Genomic DNA, 23,360 nt, shown 5'->3' on the forward strand with positions numbered 1-23,360 from the left:
CCTCAAATTTTCCATCTCCCTGGTGTTCTCTATCTCTCCCTCTCGTTCTATCTCTCCCTCTCGTTCTCTACCTAGTGTTCTTTTCTGTGTTTTCTTTGTTTATCTTTATTCCCTTTAGTCCATCCTGTATCCCTACCCTGAACCTTCTCACCTGTCCTCCCCTTCTCTCTCTCTCTCTCTCTCTCTCTCTCTCTCTCTCTCTCTCTCTCTCTCTCTCTCTCTCTCTCTCTCTCTCTCCATTTATTCCCTCTATTCACCCATTACCCCTGCTTGTGTTCTATATGTCATAGCTGGTCCTTATCCTATTATACTTTGCGCTGCTCTGCTACTTCTGCTGCTTCTATTCATACCTTTCCATTCACGTTTTCTGCTCCGCTTTCTATTTCCATAATTCCCGGAATCTCGTTGGAGCTATGCAGCATTAACCCTTTTTTTTGGTCTGCTCTGTGCTCCAGCAGGACTAAAGCCCCAGCAACCCCCTCAATTGCTGACTCCGCCTGGTAGCGGTCGGTCTCAATCATCCAACGTTAACCGTGACTGTTGTAACCGCTTTAAGCTAGCTGCGGTGATAGCGCCGTGTGCTACATAGAAGGGGGCCTTGACTTCCTCAGCATAGAGCTACCGCTATGCTACCACACTAGGTAGCGGTAGCTCCACGTTCGGCATTTAGCTAGACAGTGGAGGGGTAGCAAACCGCCGTCAAGGCAGTGGAGGGGTTGTTAACCACTGGCTAGGCAATGGGGGGGTAGCTAACGGCCGGCTCGGCAGTGGAGGGGTAGGTAACCGACGGCTAGGCAGTGGATGGGTAGTTAACCGCGGGCTAGGCAGGGGAGGGGTTTTACCTGCCAAACCAATTGCAGTTTCATTGCACATCTACACCAGATGTAGCTCTCCGTTAGCCTTGCTTTATCCTTAGCACCATCACCAGTTCCATAATTAATTGCTAAGCAGTGTTAATTTTGTTAATGAAAAATAAGACGAAAAATGTTTGTCAACAACCTTTTTTCCATGATTAACACGAGATGTTGACGAGCTAAAAATAGATCTTTGATAATAAAAACTATGACGAAATGTACGTTCATTTTTCATTGACGAGAAGAGATAGGACTAAAATGTTAGTGGCGTGCATTTTGGACATTCAAAGTGCATGATATTTTCCAATCATTACCCTCCCATCAGTTTCTTATGCAACGGAAACGTAGTTCACTCCAAATAGGACGGAGCTACGACTTGGCAAAGGGAGGTATAGTCCGCTCAGCTATGAGCCAGAGAGCTAACGTTACGTTATGCATTGTAGCCTACTTATGTATAATTTCAAGGTCGTCCCAGCCTTTATACCGAAAACACTATAGGGTCTATAGCATATAACCGCGTTTCCTGATTACAGTTTAATGCATTTTTCACAATTGACCAGCTCTCGTTTTGAAGGCTGAACAGACAATTTGACTGGAACTACTTAGCAGGTGTCCATATATCAGCCTAATTGAATTAGTTTAAAAAGAGAAAACATTTTGACTAAAAGTAATGACTAAAAGTTTACTAAAATGTAATGACTTTTGGTAAACTAAAACTAAACTAAAACTACGAAGGAAAACAATGACTAAAATGTGACTAAAACTAATAAGAATTTTCGACTAAAGACTAAGACTAAATCTAAAATAGCTGATAAAATTAACGAATTAACGAAGATGACATTATAATTAACCAAACAATACTTAGCAATGCTACCTAAGTATTGTTTGGTTAATTCTGATGACATCTTTCCTGACACATCACACGTTACGAGATGACATTGCGCAGAGAAGGAGCAAAGTGACTGGCAGCTTGCATCCACTCGCCAGAGCACCTAATTCATGCGTTTTGTCTCCTTTTTCACATCTTACACCAAAGACGTGTGTGTTCTCTGGCAGGGGATAAAAAGACTGCGAGCAGCGATAAGGGATGAGCTGACGAAGAAGGATGGCGCCGCCAGAGGGATAAATAACACCATTTGTTCTGCATATAGCCAAACAGGACATAAAGCCCCACTACACATTACAGTGTGTAGTGCTGTTCCCACCTGCATCTCTCAGTGTCTCTCTCTCCATCGTCCAGTGCTCTACTTTCTCGCCGGCCTATCCGTTTCATCCTCTTCATCCCTCTGTTCTTCTCTGGTTCTGCCCATCTTCCTTGATCTCAATCTATCTTTCTTCTTCCCTCCCTGACTCTTTCTTTCTCACCTCCTTCATTCCAGCTCCCTGTTACATCTACTGCTGCTTTCCCGGTTTACCTTTGGGAGACTTTCGAAGAAGAAGATGCCGTTTCTGTGTCAACAATTTGATGGGAGAGATTGGATTTAGAAATGCACCTGGATAAACTTGGCATACTGCCCAAGCCTGATCCTAACCGCCACTTAACCAGACACAAACACACACACACACGCACACACCTGGTTCCTGGCGATGAAAAGTGGTTTCAAAGTGTGTTTTGCGTTAATTAATTTACAAAGTGTTGCTTTGGAATGTGAAAGTGAACAGCACCACACTGGAGGCAGGACAGGCAGGGGCAAGAGGCAGGTGGGGGCAAGAGGCAGGGGGGGGCAAGAGGCAGGTGGGGGCAAGAGGCAGGTGGGGGAGAGAGGCAGTGGGGGGGGCGGGGTCGAGAGGCAGGTGGGGGCAAGGGCAAGAGGCGGGGGGGGGGTGGAAGGCAGGGGGGGCGAGAGGCAGGGGGGGGAGGGAGAGGCTTGAACCCAGGGCCTCTTCAGCTGAGAGCAGAGCCTCTGATACACTATGCTGACTGAAAGGTAAACTATCCTAGCCGCTAAAGCAAGGATCAAACAAGATGGCTTGCCTCTACCTGCTCCTGAAGGGTTAGCTCAGGATAAGGGCTGTAGGCCTTCAGTGATTCGGGGTTAGACCGGAGCAGAGCGACCACTTATCGGTCAATGGGTATAGTGGTTCAGTGATCCTCACTACATTCCCGCTACGAGTAAGCATTAACACTGATACATGAAATAGATGTCCAGGTGTCAGAGAATTTGAGAATAAACCTAGTACACCTTTCAAAATAATGCAAAAATGTGTATATATATATCTGGAATAAACAATGTTTAAAATGACAAATCCCAAAAACATACTGATTACTAATACCCCAGTGATACTCGACCTGAAAAGCCGTTTCTTCTTCCAGTTAGTTGTGTTGTTATGGTCGGGGGGATGGGGTCACCTTTTTAACCCTTTTAATGAACTAATATGTATCGTTCTGGACTTGTCACTATGGTTAAAAAAAATACATATATATATATATATATATATATATATATCCTAGCCTCTTACTCAATGGCAATTGAGTGAAAAAAAAAGAAAAGGGTATTCAACCACCATCCCCACTAACCATTTAATCATGGCGGAGAGGGAAACCCTGCATTAAACCATCCCACCATTACTACTACTACTAGGGGAGAGAGACACACATACACACACACACACACACACACACACACACACACACACACACACACACACACACACACACACACACACACACACACACACACAGTGTTTCAAAGCAATTGGATTTATGGAGAAAGCACAGGATGGTGACTCCCAGTCGAGGGAGTCCATTTCATTACAGGAGTTGGTCTGGTCCGGGACAGGCCTGTGTGTGAGCGTCTGGGGGGGAGAGGTGGGGGGTGGGGGGTGGGGGGTGGGAGAGTGTGCACATTGGTAGGGAAGAGGGGGGTGGGTATATAGATGTGGATCGAAGTCATGAAGAACAACATGATGACAGAGGCAAAAGGAGAGGAAGAAGAAATGCCTGCATGAAGGAACAGAACTCTCTCACTCTTTCTTTCTATATCTCTTTATCTATATCTCACTTTTTCTCTGTTACTCTCTGTCGTAGTAGACCTCCATCCCTCTCTCCCCTCTATATCTCCCTTTCTTTCTCTCTCTAGCTCCTTTTCCTGCTTTGCCTCTAAATCTCTCTCCCATCCCCCCCCCCTTCTCTCTCTCTCTCTCTCTCTCTCGCTCTCTCTCTCTCTCTCTCTCTCTCTCTCTCTCTCTCTCTCAGAGAGAGATTGAATACCTCAAAAAGACAAACATCTGAATACGTTTAAATTAAACAAATGGTTCAAATAAAAATATAATCAAATGATTCAAATAAAAAAATGAAATAAAAATCGTAATCATCAGGTATCTTTTGCTTAGTTCCAAGATAAAGTCATAGTAGTCATGCATAGACATTTTGTTCTTTGATTTTCATACACGTGTGTGTTTGTTTGTGGAGTACATGAACATATGTGTGTGAGTATCTTCCATCTTCTAACATTTGAGAAACAAACACGCATTTGTTTGTATTCTTACTAGGGATCGTTATCCAGCTTCTACATTTCATGTCCTCCAATTTGCTTATGTTGTGCGCACGTTTGTGGGTGCATTATTGTTAAGCTCTCCTTTGTAGTAATGAGACAGAATGGAGGAAAACAATGGTGGTCTGCGGTTCCTCCCGTCTGTTTTGCAGCATGTGTTACAACAAACACTCAACCATGATTACCTCTCTGTTTCGTCGGTTGCTGCCCTGTTGGCTCTGAGCGTAAGCTAGTGCGTCGGCAACATGCATGCAGGTCAACAGTGCTCTGGAGTCAGGCTCTTGATCCTCGCCCTATTATGTGGAACGTGTGTAAAGTTTTGATTTCTTAACACACACACACACACACACACACACACACACACACACACACACACACACACACACACACACACACACACACACACACACACACACACACACACACACACACACACACACACACACACATATGAATATCTAGGCTGGGGCTGGGAGAAGCTGCACACCTTTTGGTGCATTGACCAATGAATGCAAACCGGTTAAACCCGCCATCACCACAAACTCTGACATGCCTGTACTGAACAGCGGCTCTTCTGCACTGATCAGGTTTAGAAGGCATCACCTTTTGTGTTGCTGGTCTTAGGTGACCTGGTAGGCGTGTAGCAGGGAGCATTGCCACAACTCTATTCCTTAGTTGTAATATAAAATGCATTCCATAGGCCTTTCTTTCAATCACACAATTCTTTAATGCTTTGGTTATTGGTTTAATTCATTGACTGAGTGATGATGGTTCAGTGATGTATGTATCCATTCATCACCTTGGATTGAAAAGAAAGTTGAATGTGGCAAATGTTGCATTGATTTCTTTAATGCAACCATTTCATGCATTTAAAAGTTTTTCTTTTAAATATATAAAAAATATATGAATACAATGTTTTAGTATTTTTCTATAGCTCATTTTAGTATGGAAGATAATCTCGCTTTTTAGCACAAAAAGGTACAGCACAGAACATTATGTATGTTCTGTGTACCCGCTCATAGTGTTGTTCTACATAGCATAGTGTAGTGTAGCATGGCATACTGCAGCACATTCCAGCAGAACATATAGTCCAAATGGCTTAAGTCTCTCTGCTGTCAGGAACCGTGTACATGGCATTACAATTGCTGTATGGTAAATTACAAGTAATGTACATTATGGGATTGGGAGATGAAAATGGCTGCCAGAGGGGTCACGTCCCAGTGGTGCCCTCCAATCTCAGTTAAGTATTCTCGACGCCCAGCCAACGTTTATTATGACCAATTAGAGGCTGACTCTGACGTTTATTTTAAGTGATCTAATTATAGGGTAGCCACTGAGGGCCCAGGTAGGGCTGCTTCTATGCGTTTCATCATGGAGGATTATGTCTGTCTTTCCTTTGAGGACAGGCTTCAACTGCTCTTCTTTGTTATTTCCTGTTTTCTGTAATCCTCTGCTTTCTGCAGTCCGGACTACCAAGTGTGTTCCAATTAAAAATTGTGATCAGTCAATGCATGTCAACCCGTCGTCGTGCATAGGCCTACTGTTTTTCTTTCTCATGCTAGGCCGGCTTCGATCGTCCGTCTCTCTCCCTCCGTTCTCTCTTTCTCCTGTCTCTCTCTCCCTCCGGTCCCTCTCTCTCCTGTCTCTCTCTCCCGTTTCCTGCCTCCACTTCCTCAAGACTCTCCCCCGCTCTTTGGGTTCTTTTCTTCTCTCAGAGCATTAGCCGAGTTGTCCTTTTTGCTCTCCACAAGGACTTGCTGGATGTAAGAGCCATCAAGGTGATTAGCAGTGATTAACGTAGATGAAGGCGGGGGAGGGATTGACCTCGGGATTGGTAACCTTGTCTGTAATGCTCCACACCAATCCAAGGCTGTCTCAGGTTCCAGCAGGTGGGTCCTCCACATTTATCTCTTTCTTCTTGTTTCATAGCTCAGCCTCGTAAACCACACCATACTCTGCTATCTCGTTGTTAGGTAAACAGATATCTTGTTCTTATTAATGAATGATTAACTTAATGAACTATGAATGAAGAGTGGCACCGTACCAAACTTGTGAATGTCCATAATCACATAAATCACATATTAATTTATACATTGGTGGATTTTTTGTTATGCTTTTATCATGAGGCTTCAAAGAGTGAAAGGAAAAATAAGTGCAACTTTGTATTCTCACTGCCTTTGATGCCTTTAATTATTTGATTCTTCCTAGACTTTTTAGTGGGCTGATAACATAACATAACATAACATACTCTTCTCTGTGTCAGAGCAAAATACCAAGGCCACCCTTCAGACTGCTAACAGTTTGCTGTTGTCCCACTGCATTATGAATGACTCCATCCAGAGTCAATCTGTTGACACTATTGTAAAATTGTTTAGCATTTAGTTTGTTCATCATTTAGATTGTCTCCATCTCTGTCCCTCTGTCTGTCCCTCTGTCTGTCTGTCTGTCTGTCTGTCTGTCTGTCTGTCTGTCTGTCTGTCTGTCTGTCTGTCTGTCTGTCTGTCTGTCTGTCTGTCTGTCTGTCTGTCTGTCTGTCTGTCTGTCTGTCTGTCTGTCTGTCTTTCTGTCTGTCTGTCCGTCTGTCCGTGTGTCTTTCTCTCTCTATATTTATCTTTCTCTCTCTTTCTCTCTCTCTCCCTCTGTGTTCGTCAGCAATCGCTATGAAAAGCGATCAGAATGAAAAATATGATTGTTAATAATAAATACAACATGTCTCCTAAAGCTCTGGGGGTTTCACACAGTGGCCAGACACCACCAAGAAAGAGTGTAGCACAGACTTAATATTTTTATATCTTCTCTGAAAACAAATCATTTTCAACTGTCACTGCTGGAATGGAATGCGTTTGGGTTTGTTTATTGTCCTTTTAAATTGTCATTTGGTCGACATTAATATCCAAAGCATCTCACATTACTAGGAGCATCAATGACTTTAAATGGAAATGTTGGCTACGTATGAAGGACAGAAATTATTCAAATCCTGACTTATTTGAATCACATATTTGTACTGTACCTCAATAACCTTGGACACGGAAAACACATTTAAAATAAATGAACACATATATCCCATATGTGTTCATTTATTTGTAATGTGTTTTCCAATTATATTTCAAGGACGACTTCCTCCACTTTGAAGAGTCTGTGAACGCACAATTTCAGAGCGAACTCAAACACTTGACATGGAGATGTAAAGAAAATGTTTTGGGCTGAGAGTTCTAGGAAGGAAGGGGGCGTGTAATAACCCATATGATTTTCAACATACTAATCTCTGCCATCACTGTCTCTATAATAACACTGTGATTTACAGTTTTTATCAGTCGCTTTGGTACATTTCTCAGATCAGAATTGAAATTCTCAAAACTACCTGTTCAATCTTCAAATCATTGTGTCACTTCTGCACATCAAAAAAGCAGTTTCTCATTTCTTTGAACAAGTTGCAAATGCTTTGGTACATTCATGCATATGATTATGTACGATTCTCTGCTCTTTCCTACATTATTAATGGCTTATGTCATGTTGATCAAAATGTATTGCAATGGGTCTCTATTGTATAGTCTCACCTTGACTTTCATCTTGACTTTCTCTAAAGAAGTGAAATGTGTGAAGTGTTAGATCAACCAACGATCAACCAGTTTTCTGAAATAGCTCAAAGGTGCATCTCATGAACCATAAACTGGCAAGTATATATATAGCTGGAGCACAACACAATGTTACATTGTCTGACAATGGAAGGACAAGGAATTGGACGGGGTCAACAGCCAGAGAGAAGAAGAAGAGGAAGAGGAGTGAGGCTGCGTGAGAATGAGAATTTGTGGCCCAACATACAGGACCGTCAGGAGGTGTAGGAAGACTGCACTGTAATTCCTACAGCAATGCATGTACAGTTTACCCTAAGGAGATCGTGTCCTATGTTCACATTTCTAGCAATGACATGGTCTGTCAACAAATTAGAGAACAAACAGTCAAAGTGTAAATGTGAATCTTGTCCAGTCTCTTGCAATCAATCTCCCACTAAGGTGTAACTTACAATTTACAATAATTGTCTTCAAAACTTTAGCCATATTTTACATCAGAACATCCCTCCAGAGTACACTGTTATATTGACAACATGACTAAGCAATTTCACTGTCTTATCCGTACACAATGACACAAGGACTGGTCATTCTGATGGCACTGACATGTTCATTGAGCAAGAGACTGGCTTTTGCAGGAAATCCATGGTGTTTTGCTATTTGTACGAATTGTTTTGAGAAATGCACTTACTGTTTTGCAAATTTTAATTCTGATCTGAGAAATGTACCAAAGCGACTGAGAAAAACTGCAAAGAAAAAAGCGGTTAAATCCTATATTTTTGCTATTCTCCCGAAAACACGATGTGAGCGTTGGACTCTGCTACGAGTGCAGGTGGCGTGCCTCTAGTGACATCTGAATATCTTTTCTGAGGCACTCAGAGGTCACCTAATCGATTAGGGTCAGCCTGCATACTTTAATTTTGCCAGGGGTAATCCTGCAGAAGGCATGATTTTAGTGTTGATAGTCTAGTACTTTGCGGGCTGTACAACACACCTTTGGCATCTCATTGCAGAAATTATGTTGGTATGGAGAAATGGATCCACAATGCCTCCAACTGTCAGCGCTGGGGGACAACAGCCTGATCTGTGATGTTATCGCTGGGGGATGAATCAGCAAAGTGGTCGTATATCCGTAATTGTGTTACTCTTAATGAATATTTATAAATATTTGTCAAAGGAGTACATGAAACATACTGATTATAGTTGTATATATTCTATGAGCCATTAGCTCCGCTGAATCCACAGTCACACAGGTTTGGCCGTGGCCCTTCTCCTTCCACAGTCTCATGGATGGATGAAGGAGATGATGGAGGACAGCCATCCTCCAGCTCAAAGACTCCTCTGTGGACTGTGTTCCCAGACTCTGCCTCGCTCCCCTTGACATTGCCCTTAATGATACCGCTGATACCATATTGCTCGGTGAAGGATAGGCTACTAGATAGCTGGCTAGGTAAAGTCACCAGTGTCTATGAGTGTGTTTCTAGTATCCAGTAAGTGAAGCCATCTGTCACTCCAGATGGTCGCTTACACCTGGCCCTCCACAATGTGAACACGCTATTGTGGGTGTGTTTATTTGTGTGTGAATGAGTGTGTGTGAGAGAGAGAGAGAGAGAGAGAGAGAGAGAGAGAGAGAGAGAGAGAGAGAGAGAGAGAGAGAGAGATTTGTCACTTGAATGAGTGATTGCAGATGCTGCATCACATTTGTTTGCCTCGCACACTTAATTATAATTTTTGTGCCTAAAAGCAATTATACATTTGTCACATGGATGCACATACACACACACACCTACCAGCACATCACATAAACACTCCACCAGGAAACAAACAAGACTTAACATAAAAGTCCTAGTATGTTGGAACAAACTGATCATCATAAACTTTATCATCACAATCATCATCAAGAGCACCACAGCATCATCATTGTCACCATTTCACACATTCAAAGGAAGAGGAGTGAGGCTCCTCTTCCATTTCACACATTCACCTCCACCACTCCCACATCACAGTACTACCATCATCACCACAACATCCAAAATCATCCCCAACACCGACAGCCTCATCACCGCATCATCATCCCCATGACAACCTGCATTGCCATTACATCTAGACTCATCACAACCAACAACACCACCACCATCACCACCATCATCCCCTCCACACCCAATCCCATCACCATCACCACCACCATAATCCCCTCAACATACAATCTCATCACCATCATCACCATCAGCATCACCATTGCTTTCACATTCACCACCAGCACCACCACTACCACCATCAATCCACACGCACCACCACCATCACATCCACCACAACCATCACATCCACCACCACCACCATCACATCCACCACCACCATCACATCCATCACCACCATCACATTCCCCAGCACCATCACATCCACCACCACCATCACATCCACCAACACCATCAGATCCACCACCACCACCATCACATCCACCACCACCATCACATCCACCACCACCACCATCACATTCCCCAGCACCATCACATCACATCCTCAGCCTCATCAGCAGCCCACCTGCTGGATGAAGGTGTGTGCTCCGTGGGGGCTGAGCAGCAGGATGGCCCTGCGCAGAGTGTCCCGGTACTTGTTGAGCTCCTCGGTCCTCATGGTGGTGAAGAGGTTGGTGAACACCTGGCTGATGTTGCGGTCCACCCTCTGCAGGGCCACGTCCACACCCTGCCGCGAGGTCTGGTCCAGGAATCCCTGCAGCCCACGGATATCTGCCGACACAGGAGAGAGAGCGAGGACGCTCTGGCCTCAGATCACTGCATTTCCACTCAATCCACCCGATGCCTTCGGCTCAGTGTTTAAGATGAAATATACATTTATTGTCTGATGTGTTCAGGAACTGGTCCAGTGTCCCAAGGGCCGTAGTTAGAGAGACGAATAGAGATATTCATGAGGTAAAACATGGCTCACAGTTACACAGGCTCCCTGGTCCCTAACTGACATGTTAAGTGCTCCTTATGAACCCCTGCTCAGCATTAGATCCAGTGGTTCATTTTAGCCGGATCCTCTTAATTTTGGCCTCCCTGTGTTCCGGTACTTATTTGGGCAGATCCGGTAGCCTACCTCTCATGGAAAAAATTAAAAATGTTTAAATGTTTAAAATAAAATAATAATATGCATAGATTAATTGACAGAACAAATCCCAAGAATTTCATGTTGTTTATTAAGATTTAACATAATTTGAAAGAGTGGGAGATCTGTCGATGCACTGAAAAGCTGGGCCAACAAACCACGCCCGGCACTTTTGAAATTCGTCGCATCTGAGGAGCAAGCCGAGAGGAATAAACGGTTACCATGCATGACCAAATGCGTGTGCGCCACGCACAAGTTAATATAAATTATAAATATCACAGAGCAGGATTGTGAACGTTTACAATATCTCATGTCAATTTACAATCGGCAAAATGTGTCAGCGTTGGCCGATTCTTTGCAACGGAATTTGAAGAAAGATATAAAATGATTTAATTGAACATGCACAAAGCAGATATTTTCATTTTTATTTAAATATTTGGAAACGAAAATTCATGTTTCCCGCAGTTTGTCTCTGAGCGGGTCTGCAGGATCGCACAACCCAGTCGGTAAAAAAGTCACGGTCACGCACGACTCCGTAATAAACGCTTTCCAAGCATCGGTGGTGATGGCAACTTTCTCTGCTAAGGACAGGATCTCACGGAGGGAGGCTGCTGCTTTGCTCTACATTTTCTCCAGCCGCACAGTCATAGTTTGGCGACATATGCATTCTGTAATCCGGCTCGAGAAATCAGATCGTGGAAGACTAACGCGTCACGTCTCTGGCAAAGGCTTCCGTGTTTAAAATAGCATGCATATACATCAGTTATACTCTCAATTTAATTTTCAGAGCAATCCCTGCAAAGGGGAGGGGGGGGGGGGGGGGGCGTGCCATCACGATGGAGGGCCACCATCGTCATCCATCACGACGGACGATGACATTGTCCATCGGCACAACCCTAGTAGGCAGTGTATCTTTTTTTTGTTCCATTATCTCTTATCCACATACTAAGTCGCCGGATCCGCCCCCCCTCTGTGTTCCGGGACCGCCCACTTAACAAATTAAGCACTGATTAGATCCATTAGCTACTGCTACGCTAACGCCTCGTTTCCACAAACGTATGTTTTTCGTGTCCGTGCTTCCGTAAATTTACGGAAAGGGTCGCTAGTGCTTTACGTATGGACATGAATTTATTTAAGGACAGCCAAAAAGATGGGGGAACGTATGATAATGGCCGTTTTTAGGAGACCGGTACTTTGGAACATGAGGATCGACATATACAGGTACTTGCATGTTTTGTGAAAAACATCAAAAACGTTCATACGCTATCTCCGTAAAACAACGGCGAAAGTAAAAAAATTTGAACGTATATTACGGACATACCGGACAGAAATTTTACGGAGGGGAGGAGTCTCGGAGGAAAAACAGACATTACGGAGAATCCCATAGGAATGAATTGACTTTCGGTCGGAGACGGTTGGATCGCATACGAGAATGTACGTATATGGAAACGAGGCGTAAGGCCCTGAGTCCTCCAACAACAGCTCCATCGTCTCTGATGCTAAAGAGAACCACAGCAGATTGGCTGTTGAAGCATCTGTGGAAGATATATGTCATTGATTGTCTTTGTTTTTGCCCTGTTTTGATTTAATCCAATATAACTCCCTTTAGTTCGTTCCTCTATGTCACCAACCTTTGGGAACCTGAGAGCTACTTCATGGGTACCGAGTCATACGAAGGGCACCCAGTTTGATACACTCTTGTGAAATAGCAAATTAGCTCAGTTTGCCTTTAATGATATATTATTATTAATGATTAATGATACACATCTGCGTGAAGACACTGATCATGTTAATGATTTCTCATAATAATTATCAACAATCACTTAAAAAAGGTGTGAAAGAGTTGTTCAAGAATGAGTAGTGCTGTTTTTAGAACAGGCCTGCGGGCGCCTCATTTGGTCCTAGGGGGCGCCCTGGTGCCCGCGGGCACTGTGTTGGTGACCCCTGCTCTATATTGTGCTTATCTTCGACCCAAAGGGAGTTGGGCTTGATCCCCAATATCTGCTTGTCCCGATTCTAATGTTAACTGATTACACTTCATGGCCGGGAATACAGAAAACATTTCAGGGCTGAATTATTCAAAAATCACCACATTCATTCAGTCCACTCCAACTATGTGAGACAAAGGCAGCAGATGGGAAATTGTGGTATTTTCCAATTCATTGATTTTTCCTGCACAGAGCAGCAGAGTACAGTTGTCCCAGAATTAATTCAGGTATTATATTAAGTAAATAGATTTATGTTTAAACAAACCCAACCAAACTATTTAGAGATGCTCGTCATTTGAAGAGAATGAAAAATAATTGGAAACCGTTTTGGTTTGTCACTGAACTTCTTATCAGGGAGTGGGGTGCTGACAAATGTGCACAAACGTTCAGCAGTCCATCGATGAGAAGGCATACACCACAGAGATGACTCAGCATGTTCTTCGCAAAAATGGAATAAACGTCCATAGCCATTTCTCATCTGAGTTGCTCATGTGATCTTTTTTTGACCAATCAAGCAAGAAAGCAGCTGTTGGCCTCAGCTAAGGAAAAATAAGCTGTTAATTATGAGTAGAAAACCTCTCAGGTGTGCTCAGGAAATGGACATCGAGACAACAACTGCCTTTTCCTTTAGCTCCACATGTGTCAAGAAAAGTGATGGCAGCCATCGATTACATCAGTGCACATCTCCCTCTTTCTGTCCCTTGTTTACGGATCCTAAAAATCAGAGCACGTAATAAAAAAACATGCAGAGTAAACACATTTCTTCTTCCTAGGCTGTCCAAAAGTCAGACTTAGAAGTTCTTCAGGACGTCACCGAGAGACCCATGATACTAAACAAAAACAGGCCAAACAAACACTACACAAAAGTAGGCTTCAGTTGGCGCCGTTTTAGTGCAACAAATAAATAAACCAAAAAAACAACTCTGTGTCTTTAAACATCTGACTGTTCAAAGCATTTTAAAATAGATATTTTCAACAATACTTGTCATGAAGTTAATCCACAGTATTCTTCATTTAGGAAGGTTCTTGGCTGAGTGGAAGTGTCTCTGTAGTAGCCATGATAATAGCTGGTTCAGTTCTCTAACTGCTCAGGAAAGCTGCTTCAATGCTACGTTGCTTATCTCCTTTAGCATAGCGAAAAATGCCATCCCAGAATTTCTTGGAGCAGCTACATTCAAAGCGACGCACCATTCGGTCTCTCATTAGTATTCACGAATACAGTGGACCCCCCCACCCCCCCCAAAACGGTTTTCATGTTAAACAGTTACACAACATTTGTATATTTATTTATCAAAGGATTGCATGGCGCTGAAGACATTGTAATAACCTAGTCTTCCCCGGTTCCACTTATAACACAAAAGACTATAAACTTAAACACAAAACTAAATCCAATGGATGGATGGATGGATTTGCTCTTGGGAATTATGCCTTTTAAATATCATTGTCCAAGTTTGCAAGTGTTGGGAACATGATGACAGAGAGGGTGAAGTCCCAGCATCATGCCCTCAGGCACAGGGACTGAGCTCATATTCTACATGGTTGACACAACTACAGTGCTGTCATTTACCAGACACAAGCCCTTTCCATCAGAAATATCTCCCCGGCCTCTCGATCGCTCTGATATTGATTGAGTGCTGCCCTAAAATTCCACTTTGAACCCATATGTGGCAAAATATCATCACTCAATTGATGAATAGAAAGAAAAACTTTGGAAACTCAGAGAGATGTGAACGACCGATATCAGAAAATGCCGACATGTGGAGAAAAGACTACAAATTCACCAAGTCATCTGGTCCACTTCTACCACTTGCACACGCTCTCCAGATAGCATCTACCACTTCCTCTGGGTGAATTTAGATTGCTCTACAAGTTCCCACCTTCCTGTGAACTGCAGGGGGAAGTTTTTGACAGTTTGAACCAGGCACGGTCTCCTTCTCTTTATGGAGGGTGACAGGTTGTTTGGGCTGAACATTCTCCCTCTCTCTTTGACTCTCTTGCCCCAGTTCTGTCTCTCTCTCTCTCTCTCTCTCTCTCTCTCTCTCTCTCTCTCTCTCTCTCTCTCTCTCTCTCTCTCTCTCTCTCTCTCTCTCTCTCTCTCTCTCTCTCTCTCTCTCTCTCTCTCTCTCTCTCTCTCTCAATTTCTCCCTCTCTTTGCCAGAATTTCAATCTCTTTCTTCTCTCCCGTTCATCTTCTTTGTCTATTAGCGCTGACAGCATTCTTGTCACCCATCTCGACTGAATCCCAGTCTGTCATGAGGTTCTCCTTTAGTTTTTGCAGATTTTACCAAATGATTTCCTTCAGGGCTGTGGTCATCTTCTCCGTTTCTATATACTTGATTTCTTCTCTCTTACCAAATACGTCAAAATGCTTTTTTGATATTTTACGCAAAATTCTTTTGACTCCCTCTGCAGTTTTAACTTTAGTCACAAATAACTAAGAACTTTAATTTCCACCGAGTGTTTGATTGATTTCTGCACAATCACTTTAGAGCTAATCACTTTACACACGTCTCTGTAATCTTAGTGTTTTTCACTGACTTCCGTCAACTTCAGAGTTCATTCAGATCCGTGTCAGATGATTGCTACATTCCGTTTTTTTCCTCATGAATTAATAAAAAAAATGTTTTACTGTGAGTCTGATATTTTTCCATTCTCAGACTCGCTGTGACCTCTCCGGCTAATAGGGGGGAGGCGAGGGAGAATGTCCTATTTTATTGTAATGATGATGCAATGATAATGAGGGATGATTTGAGGGGCTCAACTGCTGTTCATTGTTTCCATCAAAAGTTCATGGTTAAGGTATGGGATAAAACTGCCTTAATAACTTTCTTAACTCAGGGTGAAGAAAGTCTCTCCTCATCTACTCCCTCCTCTCCCCTCTCTTCTAGTCTCCCCACCACTCCCATGACCCCTCCCCTCTCAAACCCCCTGTCCTCTCTCCTCGCGCCTCACCTCCTCTCCCTTCTACCTTCTCCCCTCCCCTATAGTCTCCCCTCCCCTCTCCCGTGTCACATAGCAGAGTCCAAGCCATCATTGGCGGTGAGAGAGATGATATACATATTTTTTCTTTGTTTTATTAGTTAAACTCTGTCATTTGCTTTGAAAAGCGTTTGTGAATCAACCAAATTGGGAAAGAGTGACAGAGAGACAAAACCAGAACGAGAGTGAAATCCAAAGCAAGAGGTAAACGACCAAGAGATATCATATTCTCTGTTCAGAGGGTGCGCAAATTTACCCATTCCAAAAATAAGTAACGAATGACACGACATTCAAACACACACAGTGTGTGTGTTTGCGTGCTCGTGTCATGGGTACGGGATTGCTCTCAGTCTCATCTATGGCTTCATGCTTATGCTTAAGTGTGTGTGTTTGATGTGTGTGCATGTGTGTGTGTGTGTGTGTGTGTGTGTGTGTGTGTGTGTGTGTGTGTGTGTGTGTGTGTGTGTGTGTGTGTGTGTGTGTTTATTTATGTGAGTGAGTTTTCCTGCACTGTTAAAGACTTGTATGTGTGTTTGTATGAGAGAGGGGTATAGAGAAAGGAAAAACAGAGAGAGAAAGAGAGCATGAGAGAGAGAGAGAGATAGAGAGAGAGAGATAGAGAGAGAGAGAGAGAGAGAGAGAGAGAGAGAGAGAGTATAGGGAAGAGTAAATTAGTGAGTGTACATAAGTATATTAGACACCACTGTGAAGCAATTATTGAGTCATTTAGTTTCAATCTAATTAAAAGCACCTGGATCGGTCAGAGCCCCCTACACGTAGGCCCCCCCCAACCCCCCTCCACGGGATGCAACACTGTCCCGTGGATGATTCAACCGCCAGCCCTCCGTCAGCATGCGATGATGCATCACAGAGTGCACAACAACAGATCTACACACACTAAGGCCTCGGCCGTTTGGGGATGTGCGCTCTCTACTCTCTGCCAACTCCCTCTCTTTGAGTGCCTGCAAGGAGCTATGTAAATTTGACCAATTAAAAAATGTGACGTCACAGACGGTATCACAGGAGCCAATCAGGATCCTCTGAGAGAAAAGAATTGGCCACGTCTCCCTACTTCTTCTTTCTTCAGTCACCTTCACATTTGCTTTTGTCTCCCCCTTCTGTGTGTGTGTGTGTGTGTGTGTGTGTGTGTGTGTGTGTGTGTGTGTGTGTGTGTGTGTGTGTGTGTGTGTGTGTGTGTGTGTCTCTCCCTCTCTCTCTCGCTCCCTCTCTCACATACATGTCTTCCCGTCCCCCTCTCTGTTGTTTCTGTGTTAGTCCTAGCCATGACATGTTAACCAGGAACCCTTCACCAACAATGCATTTATTTGACGTACACTGCATGAAATACAGTAACAAAATAAAGGATGGGATAAAATAATAACCAAGACAACCTCTGCCTCTTAAAAAAACAGTCTATGTTTAAACCAAAATAAACTAAACCAAGCTACCTCTCTAGACAAACAAGAGAAAAACAAATGAGCAAATAACTAAATGGCAGCTTACCCTATCACATTCCAACACATTCCGACTCTCTGACAACCGGCACTCTCAACAAAGAGACAGACCATAAGCTAGCCAGAGAGCATAAGGTATCCAGAGAGCAAGAGAGACAGACTGGGGCTGGCATGCTTGGACCATGTTTGGCCTAATGGCTGATCAGCAACACTAGAAAGTTACCTTTTAGTTTAATTGGGCATAACACTCGATCTCTCTCTCCCGATCTATTTTCTATTTCAATTTCATATTACAATTAGTGTGAGTTATCAGGAGTGTATGTAATTGTCTGTCCGTCTGTCCGTCCGCCCGTCCGTCCGTCCGTCCGTCCGTCCGTCCGTCCGTCCGTCTGTCTGTCTGTCTGTCTGTCTGTCTGTCCGTCCGACTGTCTGTTTGTCTGTCTCTCTCTGTGTCCCTATCTCTTGTCCGCTCTGTCTATGTTTTTTCTGTTTTTCTTTTTCTCTCATGCAAAATGCACATATTAGAATTGGGTATTTTTTTTGGTTTCAATTGGTGGCCAGTGTTGAAGTTTTGTCTTGTAAGTGTTTTTTGTGTGTGTGTGTGTGTGTGTGTGTGTGTGTGTGTGTGTGTGTGTGTGTGTGTGTGTGTGTGTGTGTGTGTGTGTGTGTGTGTGTGTGTGTGTGTGTGTGTGTTGGTTTGTTTCTTTGAACAATGTTGATGTTTTGATAAGCCACTGATCTCTTCTTTCAAATCGTAATCAATATTGAAAAGGTCACCATAATACAATATGTGTTCTTAAAGTCTCAAAATTGAACAAGACCAAAAATCTTTACCCACACACACACACACACACACACACACACACACACACACACACACACACACACACACACACACACACACACACACCAAAGACATTGGTGTCATAACTGTTGTTCTCATAGTTAAGTCCGTGCCCTCCAGTCCCTTAGAGAGCTGTGTAGTCCCGGGCGACCAGTGACGGACTGGGATTAAAAAACGGCACTGGCATTTTCACCCACCAGCGGCCGACACGGGGACACGCACGCACGCGCGTGCCCGCAACACACAGATATAACTTCACATGCACGGAAATAACACACACTTTTGTAGCCCCATTGGTGATGAACTCTAACTTTAATATGCATAAAGACTGTCCTCACTGTCCTCCTGTTTTACTCCCTGCCCCTGGTCTGTTTGCTCAGTGTCTTGAACATTACTGCTAGCGCTGGTGCTACTAGCTGAATCTGCACTAGGCAGCTTAAAAAACAAATCGGTCAGTTTCGCACATTTTTCACTGTCAGCCAACCGTAATTTCCTGGATTTCGCTCTCTTTTTCTCCGCTCTTCCCTTCTGTCGCTTAATTCCTCGATTCATAGTTCATACTCATAGTAACCTCAGCAGACTCTGGTATCTTCCAACTTTCAACTTCCAACAACCCCCTTGCACAGACGCGGTCTGATTCGGTTTTGAAATTCCCAGAAGTCATTGCTTCATATAACTTTTGTAAATCAATAATAAAATTAAAAATAAAGGGAGATTTGTTGTATTTCAATTTCAAACAATGCACTTTTTAAACATCTGATTGAATAAGGCTACAAAATAATGTAGACCGATGTAAATATTAAGGGCAACCATGACTGTAGTATATAGACACTCATATCTGGTATAAACACTGATTAGTTTCCTATTATATAACATGAATAGGGATTTTTCGACAAATGGCTAATTTCAAGCTATTAACACTAGATGCTTGATAGTTGGCCAGGAGATAATGTGGGGCCGCGAACCCGACAAGCATGCCACCCCGTGATTGGCCGGCCCAAACGGCCCACGAGAGGCCGCGGCCCCTCTGGCATCTGCCCGAATGCCAGACCGTCTAGTTCATCACTGCGGGCGACACATGTCAGTTACAACCCGACGTTTGAATGCTGACTGGTTCTTCATCAGGGAACCGTCCTCTATCAGGGTCCTCAGATAAGTTGGTGCCTCTTTCCCTTGAGACCGATCTCCCCTTTCTTCTTCTCTTCTCGTCTCCTTCCCTCTGCCCTCTTCTGCATGCATTCTCCAAGCCTCTGAAGGGGTTTGATCATAGGCGATCACGTTCCTCGATGACTTCAAAGACTTCAAAGACTCCTCCCCTTGTTCCCCCTGAAACCTTTGCTACCCTCCCCTTTCCTCGTCTCCTTGTCTCCTCTCCTTTTGTCCTCTCCTTTCCCCCCTCCTATCCCCCTCTCCTTTTCCGCTCTCCTTTCTCCTCCACTTTTAACCTCTCCTTTTCTCCTCTGCTCACTCATCCTCTCGTTTGTCAACCCTGTATTATTTTTTGTGAAATAACAATTTCTCAAGCTCGTTTGCATTGGTCACTGGCCACCAGAAGGAAAGAATAGTGGAGGAATAAATGAAGGGGAGGAACGCCTAAGGACTTTTACAGGTTAACAACGTACATGTAAAGCTCACATAGTGATGATCGCATACCTTCATCAACAGTCAGGATGTACTTATATTTCCTTTGATGTGGTTTTGTGTTGGAGTGAGGGATGTCTGATCCCCCGCTATAGTATCTCTCTCCCCCCAAAATGTATTGGCTGAGCCCAAGCCCACACTCCATCCTCCTCACACACACACACACACACACACACACACACACACACACACACACACACACACACACACACACACACACACACACACACACACACACACATACAAACACATAAACACATACAAACACACACACACACACACACACACACACACACACACACACACACACACACACACACACACACACACACACACACACACACACATAAACACATACAAACACATAAACACATACAAACACACACACACACACACGCGCGTACACACACACACACACACAAACACAAACACAAACACACACACTAGGGATGGGCAAAATGATTCTTTTCCGGGAACTAGTTCTTTCAGTTCAGTTCACTATAACGATTTGTTTATTTGATTCGTTCGTTTTGATTCGTTCGTTACGTCAGATTACATCTTAAAAAATATATATATATATATATATAATTTTTTTTTTTTTTGAATTGGTCGTGGGTCCGGATAGGACTGTCAAGACTGCAGTCCGCCGTTTGGAGATGCCTGCTATTCAGTATGTCGAACGTCCCACCAATATTTATACCACTTGCTTACTCTCTATATTTCATTCATGGTTTTCCATTTATAATTTTATTTTACTTTACATTTAATTCTTCATTGTTCAGGCATTACAGAACTTGCATGGTCATAAATAAAAAATACGAACTGCAGTTTAATTTCTTTGTTTGTTCTTAAATTGACGTAGAATGGAGCAAAGACTCCTGGGATTGGGAAATGCGTTTATCCAATAAACAGATGGAGGTCAAGTCTATTTTCGAAAAAATGTAGGGGGATATATGAGTCGAATGGTATGACCCAAGATACGTCAGAGAGAGAAAGCGCGCATATTCGACGGTACCGCCTTGTCATTGGTTTACCCAGGTGCCATTCCGACACCATTGCTACCTCTCATTGGCTGAATCTTTGAGGAAGTTGTAGACTCAATCAATATAAGTCGCGGGGAGACGGAGCTCTGTTCGTTTGTATATTTTATTTACGTGACCATATGTTTGGTTGATGTTAAAAAAAAAGAATCAAAGAACCAGTTCTTCTTGTTTTGGGGAACCAGTTCTTGTCGTTCACGTTCGGGATTCGTTCGTTGTAACGAATCAGTCGTGACCGACACATCCCTAACACACACACACACACACACACACACACACACACACACACACACACACACACACACACACACACACACACACACACACACACACACACACACACACACACACACACACACACACACACAAACACACGCATCACCATATACAAGCACACAGATTTGAGGAAGTTGAGACAGCTGCAGACAGAAAAGAGGGGGGAAATTGAAGAAAATAAGATAAAGCAGTTTGCAAAGATTCAAGATTCAAAGTTGAGGCGTGTGACAAATCGAGGAATTGTGATTGGATTAACCAGAGGGCACCTCACTTTGTACTGCACCTCATTGATTCCAAGGACCACAGCCTAACCTGCCGTTACCCTTGAGCAATATTCCCTAAAGTGGTCAGAATATTTTTTGGCGCACGTAAAACTTGGCTTTTGGCGTACGTACACTTTTAGTAACGATCCCACGCACAGTTTTATAAATGAGATCCCTGGGTTCTCATTTATAAAACTGTGCGTGGGATCATTACTAAAAATCTGCGTACGCCCAGAAGCCAAGTTTTGCGTGCGCCAAAAAATATTCAGATTTATAAAACACTGCGTACGCACATCTGTACGCAATCTTTGCTTTATAAATCACATACTGACTACAAGTGTGCGCAGCTGAATCAGCTTCACGTTCCGCCCTGTACACGCCCCTTTTTAACCATAAATGGTCAATGCAAATGACCTCATGAATGCGATCTGCATATAAAACAGACTCAGATGCAAGTATTATGTCTTGTCGGAAACAATGGCAGAAGTACTGAGAAAAGCAAAAAAGCGAAATTTCACGGGGGCTGAAGTGGAGACACATGTGGGTGAAATGGAGGCCCGAAAAGTAGTTTTGTTCGGCGGTCACGGATGGGATCGCCAACAACCAAAAGCAGAGTGAGCGGCAACATGTTGCTGCAGCAGTGAACTCTGTCAGTAGCACGGAGCGCTTAATGAAAAGCATCAAGAGTAACGGACAACGATTGTGATGAGGAGTGTGGCTTGGTTTTCCACACTTGGGATTTAATTTACATTTGATTATGTGTTTACAGTGTCACATAAAAATATTATGTTATTGACACATGTTGGACGGATGCTTTATTCCATGCAGTCGCGCCGTCAGTGGACAGTATGGAGTGACGGGATTAAATATAGAGATTTATTTTTATTTCTATTCTAAGGAGATGTTTCTGGAGTTATAACTGAGAAATAACGCAGTTGACTTAAATTATTCTGATTAGGCCTACGTAGATTTAACGCATGATACGGGTCGAAATTAAATTTATGAAGGGCGATGATAAAACTATCGTTCTTCTCACTCTACAATTCTTCTGTCTGACTTCAGTTCACCACCACACCATCCGTGTCGCCATTTCTCCTTTTCCTCCAAACCATGCGTACGCATGGGTCAGAGTTTGCTCAGGGCTGCGCACATTCTCCCGTCAAGTCGGTTTTTTATAGATCACAACCTTGGCGTGGAAAGTCACGTACGCAAATTTCAGCCCCGTTTTGTGCGTACGCAACGGTTATAAATGAAACCCCTGGTCTGTCTGGTTGGCCTGCCTATCTCTGTCTGTCTTTCTGTCTGTCTGTCTCACTGTCTGTTTGTAGGTATAATCGGCTGTGGCTTATCTCTGTCTATCTGCAAGCTTGTCTCCCTGCCTGCCTCATTGTCTATCTGCTTATCTGTATGCATGCCTGGTTAGGTGTCTGTCGGCGGGCCTGACTCCCTGCCTGTCAGTCTGTGTGGAAAACCCTGGCAGGTGGAACATGTTGATACGTCTTTGCCGCTGCAAAATGGCACATTAGCATAGCGCAGCCTGACTCGACACTTCTAGGTTGCCTCAGATTCAGCCAGCCCGCTAACAGATGGCCTTTGTGTGCTAGCATGGCTAGCACGGCTAGCACGGCTATGAAGGCTGTAGAGCCGGCGGCAGCGACATCGCCGGCTCTATGACAGAGCTAACAATAGCTGCAATTACTGTCAAGAGCTAGCCACCCTGGTTTGCACACACACACACACACACAGACACACACACAGACACACACACACACACACACACACACACACACACACACACACACACACACACACACACACACACACACATAAACACATACAAACACACACAC

General features: G+C 43.6%; 1 protein-coding gene across 1 annotated transcript in view; it reads right to left on the reverse strand.

Annotated features, from left to right (window-relative positions):
- LOC130371465 (glutamate receptor ionotropic, delta-1-like) overlaps positions 1–23,360 on the reverse strand; it is a 660,658-nt gene that overhangs the window by 139,270 nt on the left and 498,028 nt on the right. The window contains exon 4 of the mRNA XM_056577249.1: positions 10,459–10,664. Within this exon, the coding sequence (XP_056433224.1) occupies positions 10,459–10,664 (206 nt within the window). The remainder of the gene's footprint in view (positions 1–10,458; positions 10,665–23,360) is intronic.

Source organism: Gadus chalcogrammus, chromosome 18 (genome assembly GCF_026213295.1).
Source record: "Gadus chalcogrammus isolate NIFS_2021 chromosome 18, NIFS_Gcha_1.0, whole genome shotgun sequence".
Taxonomy (NCBI): domain Eukaryota; kingdom Metazoa; phylum Chordata; class Actinopteri; order Gadiformes; family Gadidae; genus Gadus; species Gadus chalcogrammus.